The sequence below is a fragment of the Nipponia nippon genome, unplaced genomic scaffold (assembly GCF_047370975.1).
Source record: "Nipponia nippon isolate SJK-2023a ecotype South Korea unplaced genomic scaffold, ASM4737097v1 scaffold_25, whole genome shotgun sequence".
Lineage (NCBI taxonomy): Eukaryota > Metazoa > Chordata > Aves > Pelecaniformes > Threskiornithidae > Nipponia > Nipponia nippon.
This window is the reverse complement of record NW_028262342.1, coordinates 1,327,815-1,347,216: the sequence shown is the minus strand read 5'-3', so window position 1 is coordinate 1,347,216 and position 19,402 is coordinate 1,327,815. Positions and strand designations below refer to the sequence as shown.

Here is a 19,402-nt window from a genome sequence, read left to right as displayed (position 1 = left end):
GCCAAGAGCTGACACATGAGACGCAGCAAAGATCCCCTTCCCTCCTGGGGTTCAGCGTGTTAATGCATGCCCGGCGCTCAGCTCGGTAACCGATACGGCATGCAGTGGCAGTGGGGCCGGCCAGCCTCACCGTCTTGGTGGAAGTCGCCATGTTCTCCATCTCCTCATGGGTGACCCAGACATTTCCAGAGGACTGCAGGGAAAAGAGCAGAGTGGTCAGGGTAAACCACCACGGAGCTGTGGCCTCAGTTCACAACCTCTCTGGAAACAAGCCAGGATCAGGTCACCCTTGCGCTTGGAGCTGTACTGGGAAGATCTCGCAGAGACCTTGCAGCTTGGGCTGGTGGCACCCCGCTGCCCGTGAGGACCCTGGGCTGTCTGTGCAGCCACGGAGAGCACAGCAAGGACCACCGCCCTTTGGGTGCCTTTATACTTCGGTGTTATGCTCATGGAGGCTGTAGGCTTGTCTCTGACAGCTGTGACCCCAGCCATGGCCATCTGAGGGGACACGGCACGGTTGGGGCCTTTCTGCTGACTGCATTTCTACAGATGTGTCTTGGCATTACCGGGGCACCATTAATCCCTCAGGGGTTTCGGGGACCAGCACAAGACACGAGCCCTCCATCCATTCCATGTTATGCTGGTTTGGGCTGGGATAGAGTTAATTTTCTTCATAGCAGCTGGCGTGGGGCTGTGTTTTGGATTTGTGCTGACAACAGTGTTGATAACCCAGGGATGTTTTGTTCCTGCTGAGCAGTGCTGACACAGAGTCAAGGCCTTTTCTGCTCTTCACCCCACCCCACCCCACCAGCGAGCGGGCTGGGGGGCACAAGGAGCTGGGAGGGGACATGGCTGGGACAGCTGGCCCCAGCTGACCAAAGGGATATCCCACACCATATGACGTCATGCCCAGTGTATAAGCTGGGGGAAGAAGAAAGAAGGGGGGGACGTTCAGAGCGATGGCGTTTGCCTTCCCAAGTCGCTGTTATGTGTGATGGAGCCCTGCTTTCCTGGAGATGGCTGAGCGCTTGCCTGCGATGGGAAGGAGGGAATGAATTCCTTTCTTTGCTTTGCTTGCACACGTGGCTTTTGCTTTCCCTATTAAACTGCCTCTATCTCAACCCATGAGTTTCCTCACTTTTACCTTCTGATTGTCTCCTCCATCCCGCATTTTCCCAATTGAGAAAATGGCTGTGCATAACTGAGTTGGCCCTGTAAATCTTGCATGTGCTGTTTGGGTGGGATTTTATCTTCTCCAGGGCAGACAGTCCCTGAGCTTTGCTCTTTGCAGGCTGCTCAGCAGGGTCAGCCTCAGAGTGCGAGGACAAGAGCGTCTGCTGGTGCCTCAAGACAGGAAAGTGCTTCACACTTGATGGCAGTAAATGATCTTTGTGCCTGAGGACAAGCGTCTGGTGATTTGACGCGCTCACCCCCTCCACGGCCACGCTTGCCTGTAACACTGGGACTCCCTGGGGACTGAGGGACCACTGTTGTCCCAAGGAGCTGGGGAAAGGGAGGAAACAAGTCTGTCGTCCTGTCCCATGGACGGTGTGTCTGGGGGAAGAGTGGGTCCATGGCATGCAGCACTTACCGTCCGTGAGGTGGGTGGTGCCGAGGGGCTCGTGAGCGAGACCATCTCCTGGATGGCCAGACGCAGCTTCAGGCGATGCAGTGCGTTGCTGATGCCGATCTCCCTCTGGATTTCAGTGTCAGACAGGGCTGACATGATGGCTCCGCTCTTCACGTTGGCTCGGCAAGCAGCAACGTACCAGGCCGGCATCCCCACCCAGAGCTGCCAAAACAGGGCAAAGCCAGTGACTGCTCAGTTGACCTACCCTAACTTCCTCTGGTAGGATCAAGGCCACCCTGTTTGAAGCTCAGTATCAAAGCTGGATACCCATGCGGGGCTTGCTTTTGTTTGTACCTTGCACAGATGGCCTGCGGGCAACCCAGCACCCCTATATCTGAGGGACTCAGCACAGGGAAAGAGCACCAACTGAGCCTTTCGACTTAGAGCTCTACTCAAACCACAACTCTACAGAATATGTGAGGGATCTGGGGACCTGCTCTGCTCCCCCAGGTTTTGCAACCACCAACCATGTGCACGGACCAAGCATGGTGGGACTGTGGGGAGCTGTACCGCTGCTGCGGGAGCACGCTAGAGACTGGCGGTGACTGCAAAGCCATTGGTGCATGGGGACGGTGCACGGGTGTGCTCTGCCTCACCTCCAGCCAGGAGACAACGGTGGGGCCATCCCAGTGAGCAAAGGGCAATCCTTTCCTCCGAGCTTCTTCCAGGAGTTCATGCCTGGAGGGAATAGAAGAAGAGTGGTTTACTGGGGGCTTGTGGGGAAGGGAGCAGCTCTTGAAATGGAATAGACCACGGGTAGTAAGAACCAGCTGGTAGCAAAGCAATAAAGGAGCTAAAAGGGCTCAAGAGGGTGAAGATGAGAAGCCTTTCCAGCAATTCCCAGTCATGGCTTCTCAGCTATCTGGCAGGACATTTTCTTACTGGGGCAGGGAAGGAGGTTCACTCACTTCTTCCGCAGGCGCCGATCCTTCTCAGCCTGAGCACCCAGCTTGCCAAGTCCCAGCAGGTCCTGCATGCCCACCTCCACGTCAGTCAGCACCACTGTTGGGCAAGCGAGACATCCTCTGGTCAGTGTGACATCCCCAGGGTCAGCATGACATCCCCCAGCGTCAGTGTGGGCACTGCCACAGTCCCCATGCCAGGGTGTTGGGGATGCACAATCGCAGCACAGGAGGTGACAGTCTCCATTTCCAACCGCCCCCCAGCTCCCCTGCGCCCAAGGGGATCCCTGCCTGCTATCCCTCCCATTTCAAGATGCTCAACATCGAAGCAGTAAAGGATTTAGGAGTGGAAAAGCAGCTCCCACCAAAGGGCTGTGCAAAATCAATAAGGTCCCATGGGGAGAGAAGCAGATTTGGGGACATTAAAGATAAGATACAGTGATGGGGGGGGTCACTGTCCTCGCTGCAGCTCTTGCAGAACATCAAGACTGATACCATGCTCATGGCAGAAAGGGCTGCAGGGCAGAAAGCACCAGGACACAACTGCCCTGAAGCTGCAGGGAGCCCAGAGCCAGTGGCCACAACATCCCCAAACCAGCAGGGGTGACCCTGCTCCTCCGCCTGTCACCTCCACAGCACCCCAAAGCCAGACAGTGCCGGGAGGCGTGCAGAGAGCCTGGCCCGAGGGGACACCCGCCCGGCACGGATGGGAATAGGGCTGCTCACGGACCCTGCCCTGTGGCCCCTTCTCTGCTCAGCTGAATCAAGCGACCCTTCTCTTTTTTCCCGAACAAGCGCCCGATGGAGGACTTGATCCCCTTCCTCTTGGAGCCCTTGTGCAGGGAGTCCTGGCTGCTGTTGCTGCTGGGGTTGCTGGCCTGCTCCTCCAGCGAGCTGGGGATGGAGGAGGGAGAGGAACAGCAAAGCCTTTAGGTTATTCCCGAGCAGTGCACAAGCCATGGCAAACCCCAGACCGTCCCACAATCCCACGCTTCCCATGTAAATCCTCAAACCAACAGAGCAGACACTGGTGTGAGATCCCAAGGGTGCTCCACATACCTCTTCCCATCCTCCTGACTTAGCGCGGGGTGGCCCAGCTTCTCCAGCCGCAACGTCCTGGGTGAGGACGGGGGGGACGTCTCGCATTTGATGGTGGTTTTATCCTCTCGGCTTTCATCCCGAGCTGCAGGCGACTGAACAAGCAGAGAAGCCATGAGGCTGGGCGGCCAAAACCCAGCTCCATCCTTGCCCTGCTGCCTGCCTCTCTCTTGCTCCGTGGAGGCATGGCCAAAAGAGCCACCAGGGCCCTGAGGCTTTGCCACGCTCCAGGATCGGCCTGAACGAGAGCTCTGGCAATGGCTCGAGATGCCCAAGCAGATGGGGAGGATGTGGCCGTATGGCCAAGATCCTGGGAACAGGGAGGAGAGAGGACGCAGCCCCATGGTCCAGGTCAGGGTATGGGGACAGAAGCTGCTGGCCCTCAGCAGAGGGCTCTGAGGAGCACAGATGGGAATGTCCCAAAAACACCCTGTCGCCAGAGGGGACACACAATGTTTGAGGACCCAGTGGCTTTCTGAACCTCCCCATGTCCTGCCAGACCCCCCAGGCTGCGAGCCGGCACATCTCCAAGCACCTTATGAGATCCCCATGATCCTCTTGCTGAATCCCTGGGGTCCCCAGCTCCATCCCGCGCCTGCTGCACCCTGACCTGGTGTGGACAAAGCCAGGAGCAGGCTGGAAAAGGGGCTTGGACAAAAACCAACGGGATGGGAGCCACTCACTAGCAGTTTCCTCCGGTGCTTCCTCAAGTCGCTGGGCTGATTGCAAGGGGGAAAGCGAGAGAGACACAGAAAGGGGGGCAGTTAATGGAGAACCCCCGCGCAGAGCAGCCCCGGGGCCAGGTGTGCCAGGCTGGGAGACAGCAAACATGGGCACCCCCGTTCCACATCGCCCTCCCGCACACCCCTGCAGATGCCGGGGCATCGCTCCTACCCCAGGCAGCCACACACACCCCCTGTCCAGCCCCCCATCCATCCCGTGCGCCTCCTCACCAACGTCATGATCCCCATGCGGTCGAGGTCCTGAGCGGCGCTGCGGGAGGAGAGCTTGGGGGTGGAGCGGCCGCTGAGCGGTGGGGATGAGCTGGCCAGGGACAGGGCCGTCAGCGAGGTGGGGATGGAAGCTCTTTTGCAGAGCTGGGTGAGGTTGAGGCCCTCCATGCTGCCGCTTGTGACGCGGGTCTCCAGCTCTTCTGCGCGGAGCTCAGTGGACTCCTTCTCCTCTTGGATCATCCTGGGGGAGCAGCAGGGCTCAGGGCTCCTGGATCCCCACCTTTCTGGGGAGTCACCTCACACTTCCCAGCCATTGGATCTCCCTACCCTGGGGAAATGCACCTTGGGTGCTGTGACTCGAGCCCCTGACCTCCAGGAATGGCAGCAAGATCCATTGGGATCCACGTAAACCAGAGCTGAGACACACCACGCTTTCTTTTAATATTCATGGGGGACTTGTTTTTAAAATAATGATCCTTTCTGTGAGCCAGCACTGGTGCAGTTGAGAGCCAGGGAGCCATGTGTGGGAAGGACCAGCTTGGCTGTCCTGGAGCCATTTCCCTGGCTGAAGCTGGACCAAGACCTCAATTTTATGGCATCAGAGCCTCCTGCCACTGCCTGGCAGTTTGTTGCCCCTCAGAGCCATTTCAGAGCAAGGCAGTGGTGGGTTCTGGCCACGGTCACTACCTGATCTCCTCGTTGATGGCATCCAGCTGCTCCTGGAGCATCATGGCCAACGTCTGGGCGTCCGAGTGCCCACCAGGGGAGAGCACATCCATGGAGCTGAAGAGTGTCTCGCGGTCATCCTCGTCCACATCGGAGATCTCGGGGTCGCTGTCAAAGGCATGAGGCCCCGTGGCCAGGACGCTGCCTGCCTGGGCCTGCTCCCAGTCCTGGGGGAACAAGGTCCATTGGTCCCACACAGCAGCCCCATGTCTCCAAAAGCCAAACTGGAGGCCTCCACACAACAGTCACACCTCAACACATCCCCAGCAGGGAAACCCTTCCTACCACATTACTCCCATCCATGCACCAGGTTAAGAAAATTGCCCCATGTCCCGAGTTCAGGGACAGGTGAGATCAGCATGCAAGGCAGGAGGAGACCCCCACCCCAACTCTGACCCCATGCTGGCATGAAGATGGATTACCTTGGCTGGCTCCTCTCGCCGGGCGGCGAACCGGCCCTTCTGCGCCCGAGGCAGGCCTGGGGCTGTCCCGAAGGGCTCGGCAGGGGCATGGACCACGGCGCTCAGTGGGAAGCGCAGGTCCGTGGCACTGCCCATATGGGACCTGGGAAGAAAGAGCCCTGCTGCGGACATTGCTCCATGCAAGGATGCCCCTCTTGCTGGGCTGCTCCCCTCGCAGCCCAGACTAGCTCAGGACAGAGAGGAGGAGGAGGAGGCCACTCCGGGATGCCCACCCCAGCGATGCCTGCCTACTCTGTGTGAAATGATGCAAAACTAGGCTCCGCACAAAGGTGCCCCATTTCCCCCACGCTGGCGCTGGAGATGTGCTCACAGACTGTAGGAAGCTCAGCCCTGGGCCCTACCCCGCTGCGGCCTCCCTCTTCACTGCAGTACCCACTGGGGCACCCAGCCAGTTCTGGCCAAAACCACCCTGCGCAGGGGCTCTGCTGTGAAGCCGTGGGCTGAACGGTCCCCTCCTGTCCTCCTCTCTCGAGAACAGCTTACACCTCCCAACACATACAGTATGTCTTATACCTGTTTTCTCCATCCCCATGGTATGGAACAGGGGCCAGTCAGGGAGCTTTTCTCCTTCTTTTTATGTTTTCTTTAACATTTTAATGAAAAAAAACCCTGATGAATAAAATCCCATTTGAAACAGATCTTCCTTGTGCGGGGACATGAGCATTGTTTGGGATTTCCCAGCAGAAACCAGCTGGGACTTCTTCATCCTCCGCCTCCATGCTCGGCTGGTGCTCGGGAGCGGGTCCCCATGCCAGGCAGAGCAACGCAGCAGTTGCTGTTGGGACATGAGGCCACTTTTTGCCGCTCGTGGTACTCATTGCGTATCTCCATGTTGCCTAGTTGCTCCCCTTTGCCCTGAAGACCCAACCACGCAGCTGAGCAAAGCACCTTCCCGGAGCACAGGATCATTACTCCCTATATGCATTGCCATAGGAGGCATGAGGTTTTTTTGATTTAAGATGACAAAAACAGTCGTCCAGAGCAGATCAAGGTTTTTCCACCATGGTCGGTCTGGTTTCCAGTGCAGACACAGATCCGGGCTCCCCACCCCAGCATCCCACCGAGCCCAGACAAAACCGCTAACACGAGCAGCTTGGCTTGGCGTCAGCTTGGTGTTTGCAGACGAAGGCACAGCCCAAGTTTCAAGGGGATTTAAGCTGTGGAGCCGCTGACAAGCTGCTCCTGAGCTAAAAACAGATAAAGGCGCCTTAGACAAAAGCTGACATTTCAGCTGGGGGATTATTCTGGCCTCTGTAACTCAAGCTTTCTGCTGAATTTTCCTCCAAGAAATTAAAAAAAAAATAGAAATTGCCCATCCTGTTCTTACAGTCCCATACAAAGAGGTCCCACTCATGCTCCAGACACTCCTCTGGCACTCAGCTATCCTTCATCCTCACAAGCTCGTCCTTGCTCTCCCCATTTCTTCTCTCCATGACAGATACAGGGCTCCAGGCCTTCTCCTCTCTGCCCCAGCTGCTGACAGATTTGAAGCTGGTTACACTGGCTCCTTTCCATCTTTTCCAGCTTTCCCGAGAGGTGAATTTTCCCCACTGGTGGTCGCTCTCATTGATCCCTCACTGCCTCGAACCCACGTCGAAAGTGCTCAGGAGAGGATGTGGGCTCCCAGGCAGCCGCAGCAACGCAGCGGGGTGCATGTCGTGCTGGCACCCTCCTTTTCTAACCCCCTGGTTTCTTGCAGCGGTGCTGGGTACCCTGGTCAGTGCCGGAAGCTGAGACCCGATGGACTCACCTCTCCTCCTGGTGCTCAGAGCTGGGACCTCCCCGTCTCCCAGCTGACTTTAAATGAAAGGGTGTGGGAGGACCATTATAGGGAGGAGGGGGAAAAACGGGGGGGTTCCTTCTCCTTTGCCTGCAAACCCCAAAAGAGATTCCTCCTTCTCCAGCAGCCCATCCCCAGCACACCACAGGGGGAAAGGCATTTGGTGAACATAGTTTGCATAGAAAATTAAGCCCTAAGCCCTTTGTGCAGAAAAAGAAGCAATGTCCAGTGGTTTTTGCCCTTAGAATAGCAAATTTTAGGCTATTCAGTTGGGCTGGGCTATTCTCAACAGTCTGTGTCCCACCCCAGGACAAATCCGTGGTGGGGACAGCGCAGCCAGCGCCAACCCTGCTGTGACGAACCAACCTGCAGCCCTGCGCTGAGGCTGGGTGAAACCAGAAATGCCTGATGCCAACAGCATTTTGGGACCCTAAAAGCAAAATGCCCGCAAAGCCGTGGGTGCAGGCAGGGTGCGCACAGGCTGGCGAGGTTTTGGCGGGTGGCCCTTACCTTGCGTGCACGCTCTCCACGAATGTCCCACTTCTGGTCTTGAGCTGATCAACCTCCAGCCTCAGTTTGTCAATCTCGTCAGACAACCGTCGCTGTTCAGGGTGAGACAAGAGACAGGCAGGGGTTGGTTTTGCTCTGAAGAGCAGCCAGGTTTGGGGCAACCCTCCTCCTTAGCTATTTCCAGGTTTATATTCCCTTTAGAAGTCCCTATCCCAGGTTTAAAGCACCTTTGACATATCCATAAAGAAACGGCTCATGCAGGCGACAGTGAATGACGATGCTGGGGCGATGCCGCGAAGGGAGGAAGTGATCACAGGCCAGACAGACAGACGCGTGCTCGAAGCAATGCTGGTTTGAGAGATGGAGGAAAATCGGTCCCACTAGGGTGCTCTGGTTTTGCTCCAGACTGCACGTGCACATTCGCCTTGGCAAAGGGCCGGCAGTGAAGGACCCGCTAGCCAAATTTGATGCTGGCCCTGCCCCTCCTGCTGCCAGCCCCATCCTCATCGGGAACCTGTGCCTGCACTACATGGCCGTGCTGTCCTGCAGGAGATGCGACGGGGAAGGCTGCGGGCGGGCAGGGAGGCAGGGGAGACGGGATCCTTCAGGCACAGCAGGATCCAGTCCTGTGGGCAAACAGGCTGACCCAGGGTGGGCAACATGCAGGCAGTGTCATGCGAGTCTCCAAGCTTTGCCTCTGCCTGGAGCTGAGCAGCTGTGGCTGGGAAGCGCAAGCGGTGCCCGCACATCCTCACCGCAGGCAGGGAGCATCTGGGAGAGCAAGCCCCTGGGCAAGGGGGAAAGCAGCCCCTCAATCCCCCCAACCATGCATGAGACATGGGGCACATCCCAAAAGCTCCAGTTGCTTCAAAAAGCTACAACCCGCCATCTTTCCAGCACAGGCCAACACGACTCGTGTTGCAGACCCTACTTAGATGTTTTATCTGAGAGCAGGGGAGGTGCAAAGACCTACGGGGCCTTCTGCAAGCTGGGTGTGGAGCAGATCTTTCCCCCAGTTCGAGTGAGGGGGTCAAGAAAGCCTCGGGGGCGAAGGGGACGTGGCTGCCCGAGCAGCACTGTCCCTCGCAGCCAGGCTGCACCAAGGAGCGCTGGGGTAAACCCTCCCCTAGACACGCGGGCGAAGCCACCCCGGCCTCGCTGCTGTCCTCGGCGGGGGGTCAGGGATGGATGAGCGTGATAGAAATATGGAGACGGGACTGAACGTGCCTGTTAGGGAACCGAACCGGGGGTCTCCAGGGAGGTGGGTGGCAGCTTCCATCCAGCCACTGCGTGGGTTAGTTTGTGGCCTCCTGCTGCTGGGCGCTTTGGGATCCCAGCTCCTCCGAAACTAAGGTATTTTAGGAGGTGCGACTGCCACTAGCCGGGGATTAGGAGTGAGGAAGCGCAGTCACTAGGGCAGGCTCCCTGCAGCGGCATTTACCTTGTCGTGCTGGTGTTCCTCTATCTGCTTTTGGGTATTTTCCAGCTCTTGTAACAATGTGTTCTTTGAAAAACAAAACAAAAGAAAAGGGAACAAAAACAGGAAAGAAAAAGAGAGACCGTTTAGAAAACGGCCATGCGGCCTCCCAGGAATGGCCAACATGGAATTGCTGCGTGGACAGTGTGACAGATGCCTGGCAGGAGGGATGGCAATGGCTCCCTGATCTATTCCTCACCTACCTGCCTGCGAACCGGTCTTCTCTGCAACACTCCTGCTCCTCAGGCAGGGCTGCCGTAGCTCAACTCCTGCCCCACACCAGGGCACGGCCATGGAGGGCAAGCGGCGATTAGAGGTTTGATGGGCAGGGCTTGAAGATTAGGAAATGTGTCTGAGAGGAGATCAACTCCTTGAGTAGCTGGATCAAGGGCAAAAATGTCCCCTACATCTAAGCTAGGGAATATAGGCGGGGGAAAAGAAGATGCGTTTGCAACTGCCTGACCTTGTGCTCTTTTTGGGAGGTGCCAGCAGCCAAACAGCACCATTTTTGCCCACGGAAGACCTGGAGAAACTCTCTGGGTGAGCCAGTGCTGGCAGCAAGCTAGGGAGCAGACAATGCCCCTTTGCAAGGTGCTCTGGTCCCTGTTGCTTGCTGGGGTGGGAATTTGGACTCAGCCCCATGTGTTGGGTCCTGCTTTTTATCCAGAGCCACTCAGCCATCTCCTGAACAACCGGACACGCTGGCACAGCCAGGTCTGCTTGGGGACAGGAGGCGCAGAGCAGCAGGGAGACAGACCCGGTCCTGGAGGGATGCAACCCCTCTGTGCTCTGACTTGCTAAGGGGAGCCTGGTCCCTGCAGGAACCCAAATAGAGGTGAATTATCAAGGGCTGACCTCCCGTTGGCATGGCGAGGTTAATCCTTGCTCTGAGCCACCTGCTCTCCCAGCTAATTGCAGTCACGCTGGGGCAGCAGCAGCTCCAGCTGGCTCCTCAAAGGAAAGCCCAGCTCTCCAGAAGGAGCGGGGGGGGGGAGCTGGGGGCTGCTCCTGGACTCTGCCCTGGCTGGGAGAAAGCAGATCAGTCCGGGCTTGGGGGACAAGAAGGTTTCAAGGCAGCATGTGGAGGGGATGGGCAGGTGGGAGGGGATGGATGCTGCATTTTCTCCTGCAAAATGCAGTAGGGTTTTGCTCCGACAGCCGGGTGCAGGCTGCAGTCGAGGCTGCACCAGAAAAGACAAGGAAGCCAGGGAACAGAGCAGGACGATTCCCGCTGCTGTTGGAGGTGAAAGGCAGTGGGGAGTGGGTCTTACTGGGCGAGGGCTGGCTGGAGGCGAGGGTGCGATGCAGAGCACGCTTCCCTGCGCTCCCACCACCCCCAGCGCCCGGCTGGCATCCTGCATGGGATCATTTCTCCATCCCTGCACAGGTACTTCCAAAACCCTGTGCTGTGGCTCGCCAAGGCTCCGTGCCGGAGGGGCTGCGGACCCCTCAACCCCCCACCAGCCCCCCCGAGGACCCCCTGCCCCCCAGCCACTACCTTCTCCTCCAAGGCCGCCATCCTCTCCTTGAGGTGCAGCTGCAGCCGCTCGTTGGACTCGCTCAGCAGACGGTCCACGGTATCCGAGAGCCGCTTGTTGTGCTCCTCATTCATTTTCTCCCGCTGGCGGGCCTGCAACAGCAAACAGTGACCGGTCACATCAGATTCAGTGGATCTGCTCCTCCTGCCACAAGGGGCTCAGTGCCCTCCTGCCATCCCGTGCCTGCTGGTGGTGTCAGAGCTGATCACCAGGCCCAACTTTTGGGGACAAATTCACCCCTTACAGCACAGACCGGACCCTCCACTGGGACTCTGCTGATCTCTGCCATTTCCCAGCCAAAGATGAAGAGGAGAGGATCCAAAGAGATCCTGCCTGCCTGACCCTCAAGAAAGTTTGACCTGTGTGTCTGCCAGGGACAGCCACACGGGGGGCACGTTCCAGGCTCCAGTGGGGGCTGATCCTCTGGATTTGCAAAGGTCTCTCCAAATCTCTGCCCTAGGCCAAAACAACCAGGGCCTTCCCCAGGGGCACACGCTGTAATACCACCTGGGTGACCCGAGACATGGGCATCACGACCTCCTGCGTGGACAGCCCAGCCACTGGCTAAGGAGCACAGTGGGGATTGTGCGTCCTGTGACACATCAGCTTGGCCTCCCTGTCTTCTTGAGGGGCAACACCCTCTGCTCCCAGCGCCCATCAGGCTCGCCCAGCTGCTGATCCAGGCTGGGGGGAAGAGCAGCTGGAGCCTTCCCCTCTGCCCTGCATTTGGGGTCCCAGCTTGGCCCATGGGGCGATGCTGGGAGAGGAGTGGATGTGGCATGCTAACAGCAAGACTTGGATGCCTGGGAGAGGGGGAAATCACAGCAGAGTGTCATGAGCTCCTGGGTAGCTCTAGTTTAAGAGATCCTGAACGGGACAGGATTAACCAGTCTCCTCTCCCCATCCTGCTTCAGAGACACCAGCAAGCCAGCCCTTTGTGGTGTGCCCAGGTACCCAGCCACCCTGGCAAAGGGGAGCCAAGGCCAGATTGGGACCCATAAGGACTCCCTTGTACAGGCTGAGCTCGCTTACCCTCGCCAGCTCCTGGTTCTTCTCCTCCAGCTGACTCTCCAGCTGCCGGAGGTGCTCCTCGATGCTCCCATGCCTCTCTTCTGCCTGGGAAAAGCAGAGCAGCGCTCTCAGATGCTGCTCCCCAAAACCATGCGGGCCCTCCTGCATCCCTCCCTCCATCCCTGCATCTCCATCCCTCCCTGGGATGCGGCACTCCCTCCCACTGCCTGCATCCCCGCCTGGGTTCACCGTGTGCTGTGAGCCCAAACCAGCCCTGCTAGCTGGTGCATGGGAGATGGAGGTGCTCTGTCAGTGACTTGGCACCCATTCCAGTGCCTGGGAAGAGCAGAGCTGGCCGTATCCGCACCTCCCTCCAGGCCTGCACCCTCCCAGATGCAGCCTGGGTCCTTCCTCTTCCTCCTCATCCCAGAGTGGTCCCAGCACAAGCTGAAGGCCACTCAGATCGACAGGGCCATCTCTGCCTTGGAGAAAGGAGCTGAGGGAAGGGAGCAAACGCCGCACATGCAGGACACATCGGCAGCTTTAAAAACCATGCCTTGTCCCTGCAGCCACGGGGGAGGCAGAGGACAGCAAAGCTCAGAGGCTGGGAATGAGAGCAGGGTGCCCTGGGCCTGCCAGGGGCTCCATCGCCGCAGGGGGATGGCCAGACCTGCCTCTTCCTCTGGTTCCTGCACTCCGTTCTGGCTCTGGTCCCTCATCACCCCGCACACTTGCCTTGGTGAGTGCGGCAATGCGCTGGGCCAGCTCCGCTTCCACCTCGGGCAGCGTCTCTGCCTTCCGCATCGTCTGCTGCAGCTTCTGCTCCGCCAGCTCCAGCAGCTCCTGCAGGTGCCGGGCTTTCTCCTCACACTGCAGGACAGAGCAGGATGGGTGCCTGGCACTAAGCCTTGCCTGCTTGTCCCATCCCCAGCACCTGCTTCTCCCTCCCAAGTCTCCAGGGTAGCGGGAGCCTTTGGGTCCAAGCTTTGGTACCTGGCGGTGCAGGGACTCCTTGTTGGCCAACTCGCTTTCCAGCTTGTCGTTGAGGTCGTGGATGGAGGTGGCTTCTCGCTGGGCTGCCAGATAGCGTTTCTCCAGCGTGGTGATCCTCTCCTCCATGTCCTCTTTCTGAGCCAGGGCCTGGGGAAGTGATAGGGCTGTCACATCCTGATCTGTGACCACCAATCTGGGAAGAACTGGGCCACCCAGTTCCTGAGAGCCTGGGACATCCCCAAGTCCAAACATGCAATGAAAACTCTTCTCTGCACAGGAATGAAGGACAGCAGAGCAGGAGAGCAATAAAGGGAGAGTCAGGCAACCACAGAAAAACCCTCTAGCATGGTCACAACTCACTGCCCCAGGTCTGCAGCACACCTGGGTGTCTTGGTGTCTGCTTATAACCTCAGGGAAGTCCTGCTGATGGACTTGGGGACAATCTCCCAAAGGCAGTGGCCTCTTTTGGGGAACACTGGCCTTTACCCTGCATACAACAGGAATTACAATCCCTTCCCAGCCCAGAGCATGTGGGAGCTGCTGTGAATGTCTCTGAAACTGCAACAGGCTTGGCAGTGCAAGAGGGCAGTGTCTAACCTCTCGGAGGTCCCTCTGGTACTTGCTGCTCATCTCCTCCGATTTAATCAGATCCTTCCTGGCGGTGCCCAGATCCTCCTCCAGCTCGGCGACGCTGGCAGCCAACGCAGAGATGCGCTCCTTGGCCTGGACCACTTCGAAATTCTGCTTCTCCAGGAGCTCCTGCAGCTCCACCACCCGCCCTGCCTCATCGTCTGGGTGGACGGAGCCGTTGGAGAGCCGCTGCAAGGCAGCAGAGAGGGAGGCGGATGCCGGGCTGCCCCAAAGCACGGGCTGGCATTGCCTGTGGCTATGCAATGGGGGAACATGGCCCTGCAGGGACCCAGCGAGGTGGTGGGGAGTGGAGACATGGGCCTCTGGGACCCTCTGTCAACAGTCTCCACTAGCCAGGGATGTGGCTTCTCGCAGGCATGATGGAATAAGGATGGCTGACGGCTTCCCAGATTGTCTCTGGGAAGCAGATCCCCTAGGAGCACCTGAGCAGGAGCAGAAATTCCCCTCCGCTCAGAAATGGCCCGTATCGACCGGAAAGGGCATTTCCCAGGGGGCTGGACACAGGGGAGACGGAAAAAAATTTCAGCACCCTGGAGCCAGTGATAAGGGGGTTGGAGAAATGACGGCCTCAGTGAGCATGGTCAGAGCAGGGGTTTCTGGGGCTCTCACCTTCCAGGGAAGCTTCTGCGCTGGCTCCTTGGGCTCCCTCTCATCCCGCTCACCCACCGGGGCCTCCCGCACGGTGCCTTGCTGCAGAGCTGCCACCTGCATGACAACAGGGCTTAATTAATGAGAGAAAGCAGGTGAGACCAGCTGGTCTGGCCGCGGGTGAGGCCAGCCCCTGGTGCACCCAGGTCTGCAACGGGCTTCCTGCTGGCTTCCTCCACCATCATATTCAGCCGGTGCCTATGGCTGGGGGGAAACCAGAGGGACAGGGTGAAGAAGAGAGGGAAAGGCAGAGATGCTGTGAAGGCTCAGCACGAACGGAGGATGAAGTCACATCTTGCACAGACACAGCGGTGCTGGCTACAGGCACACAAAGAGCCTGAGCCCCAGCAGTAAGGTTTTGCTGGTGAGCCCTTGGGGACCTGAGACCTGCATCCCAGGACTCCCCCCAACTCATTTAACTCGTTTGGAGCCAGACAGCCTCCAAAGCCGGTGCAGACGTCGCCAGCAGGAGCGGGGGATAAACACGGACATCGCACCCTGCTCTGCTGGGGGAGGATGGGGAAAGGTCCCTGCGAGGTGACCGAAAGCCAGGCGCTGCCATCCCACCAAGCCTGGGGAATAGCGTGAGACACATCCTGGGAACTAGAAACAGGAGCAAAATTTGGCCAGGCAGAGGCTATAAGGATGGCTCTTTCCTTTTGGCAGTGGTGGCCGGGCACGAGCTTCAGGAAGGAAAGCAGGGTTAATATCTCTCCAAGGTGAAAAGGGCTGGATGCTGGGGATGGCGAAGGCCCCATGCCAGGGCCCGAGCAAGGAAGGAGATGGGGGATGCAAAATGAGGCGCTCAGAGCAGCGAGGTCTCTGCTGAGGCAGGGAAAACCCCAAGTCACTCTCAGCCCCCTGAAATGATTCAAGTTCAGGTTGCTTTTCTCAGTGAAATGAACACCAAACAGCAAAACAACAGAGGAAACCTTGCCCATAAGACAAAAGTTCTCAGAATATTTACAAATTTTCCTTAAATACAGACAATCCTTCATGTAAACAGCAATTCTAGAATAAAAGCCTTATATTAAAAATGCCCAAACGCCACTTCTCTGATCTGTACGATCATTTGAGGGTGACATTTCAGCAAATTCAACATCAATGCACAAATGTAACACAGAGCAGTCCCAGCCCCGCGGGTGCCCCAGCAAGGGCCCAGGGCAGGCTGCCCAAATACCTCTTACCTGCCGATGGGCATCCACGAGCTGCTCCTCCAAGGTTGCCACTCGCTCTAAGGCTGCTCGCAAGCGTTCCCTGACCTGCAGTCGTGTAAGAGAAGGGAAAAAGCCGTTATTTATCCATGATGAGGGTGCTCAGGATGTAGGCAGGCTCCCAGCCCCTTTTGTCTGGCTGACAGTCAGGCTCAGGTGGGTCCACGTCCAGGGACCAGGCTCAGGGATGCTCCAGCCCATCGCCTGGGAGAGCGAAAGCATCAGACTGGGCCAAGCTGACTCTGGCAGACCTACGGCCAGGACAGCTTGAAGACATCTTTTAGCAGAGCAAGGAGGTGTTTGAGGCAAATGAATCAGGAGGAATAATAAGAGTTGTAACGCGAAGACTGAACCAGGGTGCCAAATGCCAGCGCTCACCACCACCATGCGAGTGAGCCGGGGAAGCAAATTCGCCGTCCACGACAGCCTCAAACCCACAGCATCCACTCGGCAGCCCCACCACCTCCTAAAATGAGGGTGCTGCATCTTTTGGATATCCAAGACCTTCTGCCTGAGGGACCCCATGTCACCACCGAGCTTAACAACAAATGGCATTCAGCGTGAGGGAGGAGGAAGGTTGGGAGAAGGTCAGCTCTGAGCAGGGGATGCTCATGGAGCGAGCCAGGAGAGGTCCCAGCAGCCTGTCTCACCTTTTCATCTAGCGCCTTGTGATGCTCAAAGAGTGACTTGAGCGCCTTGAGCACCTCGACCTCACTGGAAACCCCAGATGGCGACTGGGCCTGACGCTTGACCACTGTCATCCTCAGGGATCGCTCATGCCTCGACACCAGGCACTCCAGGTGCTCCAGCAAGAGCTGCAAGAGGGCAAGAATGAGGCTCTCGCAACCCCAGGGGCTGGCGATGCCAATATTGGCCCAGCAGCCTGTGGTGTCCCACATTTCTGAGGACTGGAAGCCAGACAGCAGGTTTTATATGCTTACCCGGGTGTTATTGCGCTCGGCTTTCAGCTCCGAGATCTCCTCTTCCCTCTCCAGGAGCTGCTCCCGGCACGCACTGAGCTCCCGTGTCAGTGTTGCAAACTCCTGCAGAAATCAGGGCACGGCCATGAGCAGGGAGTATGGGATGGAGACGGAGCCAGCATCCCGGCCCCAGTGCCGGGACCTCCAGCACAGAGCATTTCCCATCCAAACCCAACCAGTGAGAGATGGGGACACCAAGGGGAACACCAAGAAATCGGTGGAGAAGCACAGCCAGGCTGGGAGGTGATCGATTCCTGGCTTCCCTAAGTGCTTTGGACAAGGGAGAATGCAGCATCCCAATATTTATCCATTTGGTTTGATGTCCAATGACACAAGAAACTGCTCTACAGCTCCAGAGGTGCTCGATGGCATTTAAAGCATCCCAGTCAAGGTCACCAGCATGCTCCCATCCCCACTGTTGCCTTGATGCAACCCAGCAGAGCACCCACCTTGAAGCACCCCATCAAGCTAAAACTCACCGCAAAGCCACAGCCGGCCAGGATGGGTCCCCTGGCCCCAAGCCAGCCTCTGCAATGGCCTCAGGACCTGGCATCATCCAAAATCTCCTTCCAAAGGAAACAGTAAGATCTGCCCCAGTCCAGCATGTGGGTCCCCATCAAGCTTCTTATGGGGCACCCCCAAGCCCCAAATCCCAGCTGAGAGAGATGGGGCACAGCAGGAGATGTGGCAGATGCACCAGTCCTTGCTCCAGTGACTGTGTCCTCCAGGGAGGTGACAGCCAGCAAGGAAGGCCTTTGCCAAATGGCGATGCCAAAGCAGAGCTGCAAAGCTAGCAAATCCTTTGGGATATGATGGGCTCCTCAGAAACAGAGCAATCGTCCTTGTGACTGAGTCGGAGGGGAAAGGAAATCCACTGTGAAGCTCCTAGGATGCGGGAGAGTTCATTTTCCCTTAAAAAATGAAAACCAAGCACCTGGGTTAGCCCAGGAGCACTCTCCCATTGCTCCCAGTTGCTCTTTCAGTCGCCAAATGGTGCCAGGACTGAGTGACATTTTGCAGCTGGGATTTTTTGGGGTGAAAAATGCAAATGTGGAAACGCTTCATGAATTTACACCAGTTTCACAGTGGTGTTAAGAAGAACTCAAAAAGGAAAAGGGTTTCAGAAGAAGCTGAGAAGGATTTGATCGAGCGTTAACAAACCAAATTTCAACTGAGGGCTGAGGGCGGTTTTACAGCATGAAATTCTCTTTCACTTTAATTTTCAAGTTAAACAAATAAAAAACCTTCAAACTGAAGCAAAACCTTGAGGCTTAGGTTGAATCAAATGCTCTGCTCAGCTCCAAGTGAAACCTCTTGCAACAGCTGATGATGATCAAGAGCTTTCTAATCTCTGTCCCAGCTAGATTTTCCCTCTCCCTTCCCACCCCAAACTGCTCGCACTGGTATGGTTTTTAGCCTGGGGTTGGTGGGGATGGTGGTGCCACTGGTGATGCTGAGACGCCACAGCAGGACAGGACCTGAGCATGCTGCAATGTGGAGGAAGAGAAAGAGCAATCGCAACGGTGGAAGTCGGTCATCGTCCCTATAAATAGCTGCTTTTCTGCCCATCGCCATGCCTCAGGGCTGCTGCCACCCAACGTCCTCGCCCCAGCACCGCCCCAGGGCCTGAGTCCTCCAGCTCCTTTCCAGCCCCAATCCTGCTCCATCGCTTCCCCCGGGACCGCTCCAGCCCTGGGGTCATCCCTGTCCCTATCAATTGTCCCCCAAATTGGTCACAGCCCCCAAACCTCCGTCACCAGCCCCTGCCATGCCCAGGCACCATCCTACGCTTGCTCTTGGACCATCCCACAGCCCCCCAGTGCGCAGTGAACCCCACTGTGGAGCGGCTTCCCCGGGAGATCGCTGTGCCCCTTTCCCAGAGCCGCGCTCTCCCAGCCGGTGGGGATTACGGCTCGGCACAGCGGCACGCGCATGTGCGTGCGCACCGCTGGGTTATGCAAGCGCTGCGCGCAGGAGCGAGCAGCCCGCAAGCATCCTCGTGGATTATATCGGGGCTGGGAATGCCGGTGAGCAGAAAGCGTGGGAGAGCGGCAGCAAGAGTTGCCAGATTAGGTGCTCATGCACCACTGGCTGCTTCGGATTTAGGGATGTGTCCCTCCCCCCATCCCTCAATATGCCAGGAGACAGGCAGCAAGGCTTAAGGAGCTCAGCAAAAGCATCCTCGCAGCCATGGTGGCCCCGGGAACGTCTTTCAGCAGCCCAAGCTATAATGACGGGTGACACATTGGCTGTGGACTCCCTCCCAGCACTGGGGCAGGGACCCTGTGGATCCAAAGCCCCCAGATCTGCAAAGGGTGGAAACCTCTTGCTCTGTCCCATGGCTGGCAGGGGAAGCCGGGGCTGCTGATGTGGATGCTCTCCCCGCTGGGGCGAACAGAGCGATGTGCAGCGTGGGATGGATGGGACAAGGCATTGGAGGCAGCAAGGGAAGAGGGATGCCATGCTGGGGACGGTGATTGCCAGCGCTCAGCCCTCCTCACCCATGTTGCCTGCACGGCCTGCCCAGGCTGGCCAAGCTATACAGATTGTGCCCACAATCAGGCTTTTGTCCCGAAAGGCAAGGAGATTAAAAGAGAGAGAAAATCTGCTGGAGAGAGACAGGCAGCCCCCACCCCGGCCAGCCCGATGCAATCCATGGGTCAGCGGGTCAATGCATGGTGGTGGCTGTGCTCCCGGGCACAAAGCTCCCGCCCGACCCCATCCCATCGGAGTGCTTCTCTCCGAGCCCTCTGCCCCACCAGGAATGGATCCTTGCGCCCCAGCACGGCTGCCAGGCCAGGAGCATCCC

At 57.7% G+C, this 19,402-nt stretch overlaps 1 protein-coding gene across 8 annotated transcripts in view; it reads right to left on the bottom strand.

Moving 5' to 3' along the window:
• The window catches only part of PPFIA4 (PPFI scaffold protein A4), a 60,976-nt gene that overhangs the window by 9,057 nt on the left and 32,517 nt on the right, over positions 1–19,402 (bottom strand). For 4 of the 8 annotated variants that reach the window (XM_087761777.1, XM_087761778.1, XM_087761780.1 and 1 more), the window contains exons 3-23: positions 16,555–16,656; positions 16,264–16,428; positions 15,587–15,661; positions 14,361–14,456; positions 13,698–13,919; positions 13,101–13,247; positions 12,839–12,977; positions 12,129–12,208; positions 11,057–11,188; positions 9,523–9,585; positions 8,082–8,173; positions 5,732–5,873; positions 5,271–5,476; positions 4,584–4,824; positions 4,314–4,349; positions 3,592–3,725; positions 3,263–3,426; positions 2,539–2,632; positions 2,227–2,308; positions 1,592–1,792; positions 131–193 (exon numbers count right to left, since the gene is read on the bottom strand). In XM_087761777.1, the coding sequence (XP_087617903.1) occupies positions 131–193; positions 1,592–1,792; positions 2,227–2,308; positions 2,539–2,632; positions 3,263–3,426; positions 3,592–3,725; positions 4,314–4,349; positions 4,584–4,824; positions 5,271–5,476; positions 5,732–5,873; positions 8,082–8,173; positions 9,523–9,585; positions 11,057–11,188; positions 12,129–12,208; positions 12,839–12,977; positions 13,101–13,247; positions 13,698–13,919; positions 14,361–14,456; positions 15,587–15,661; positions 16,264–16,428; positions 16,555–16,656 (2,676 nt within the window). The remainder of the gene's footprint in view (positions 1–130; positions 194–1,591; positions 1,793–2,226; positions 2,309–2,538; positions 2,633–3,262; positions 3,427–3,591; positions 3,726–4,313; positions 4,350–4,583; positions 4,825–5,270; positions 5,477–5,731; positions 5,874–8,081; positions 8,174–9,522; positions 9,586–11,056; positions 11,189–12,128; positions 12,209–12,838; positions 12,978–13,100; positions 13,248–13,697; positions 13,920–14,360; positions 14,457–15,586; positions 15,662–16,263; positions 16,429–16,554; positions 16,657–19,402) is intronic. The other 4 variants (XM_087761781.1, XM_087761784.1, XM_087761782.1 and 1 more) reach the window with 2 other exon arrangements.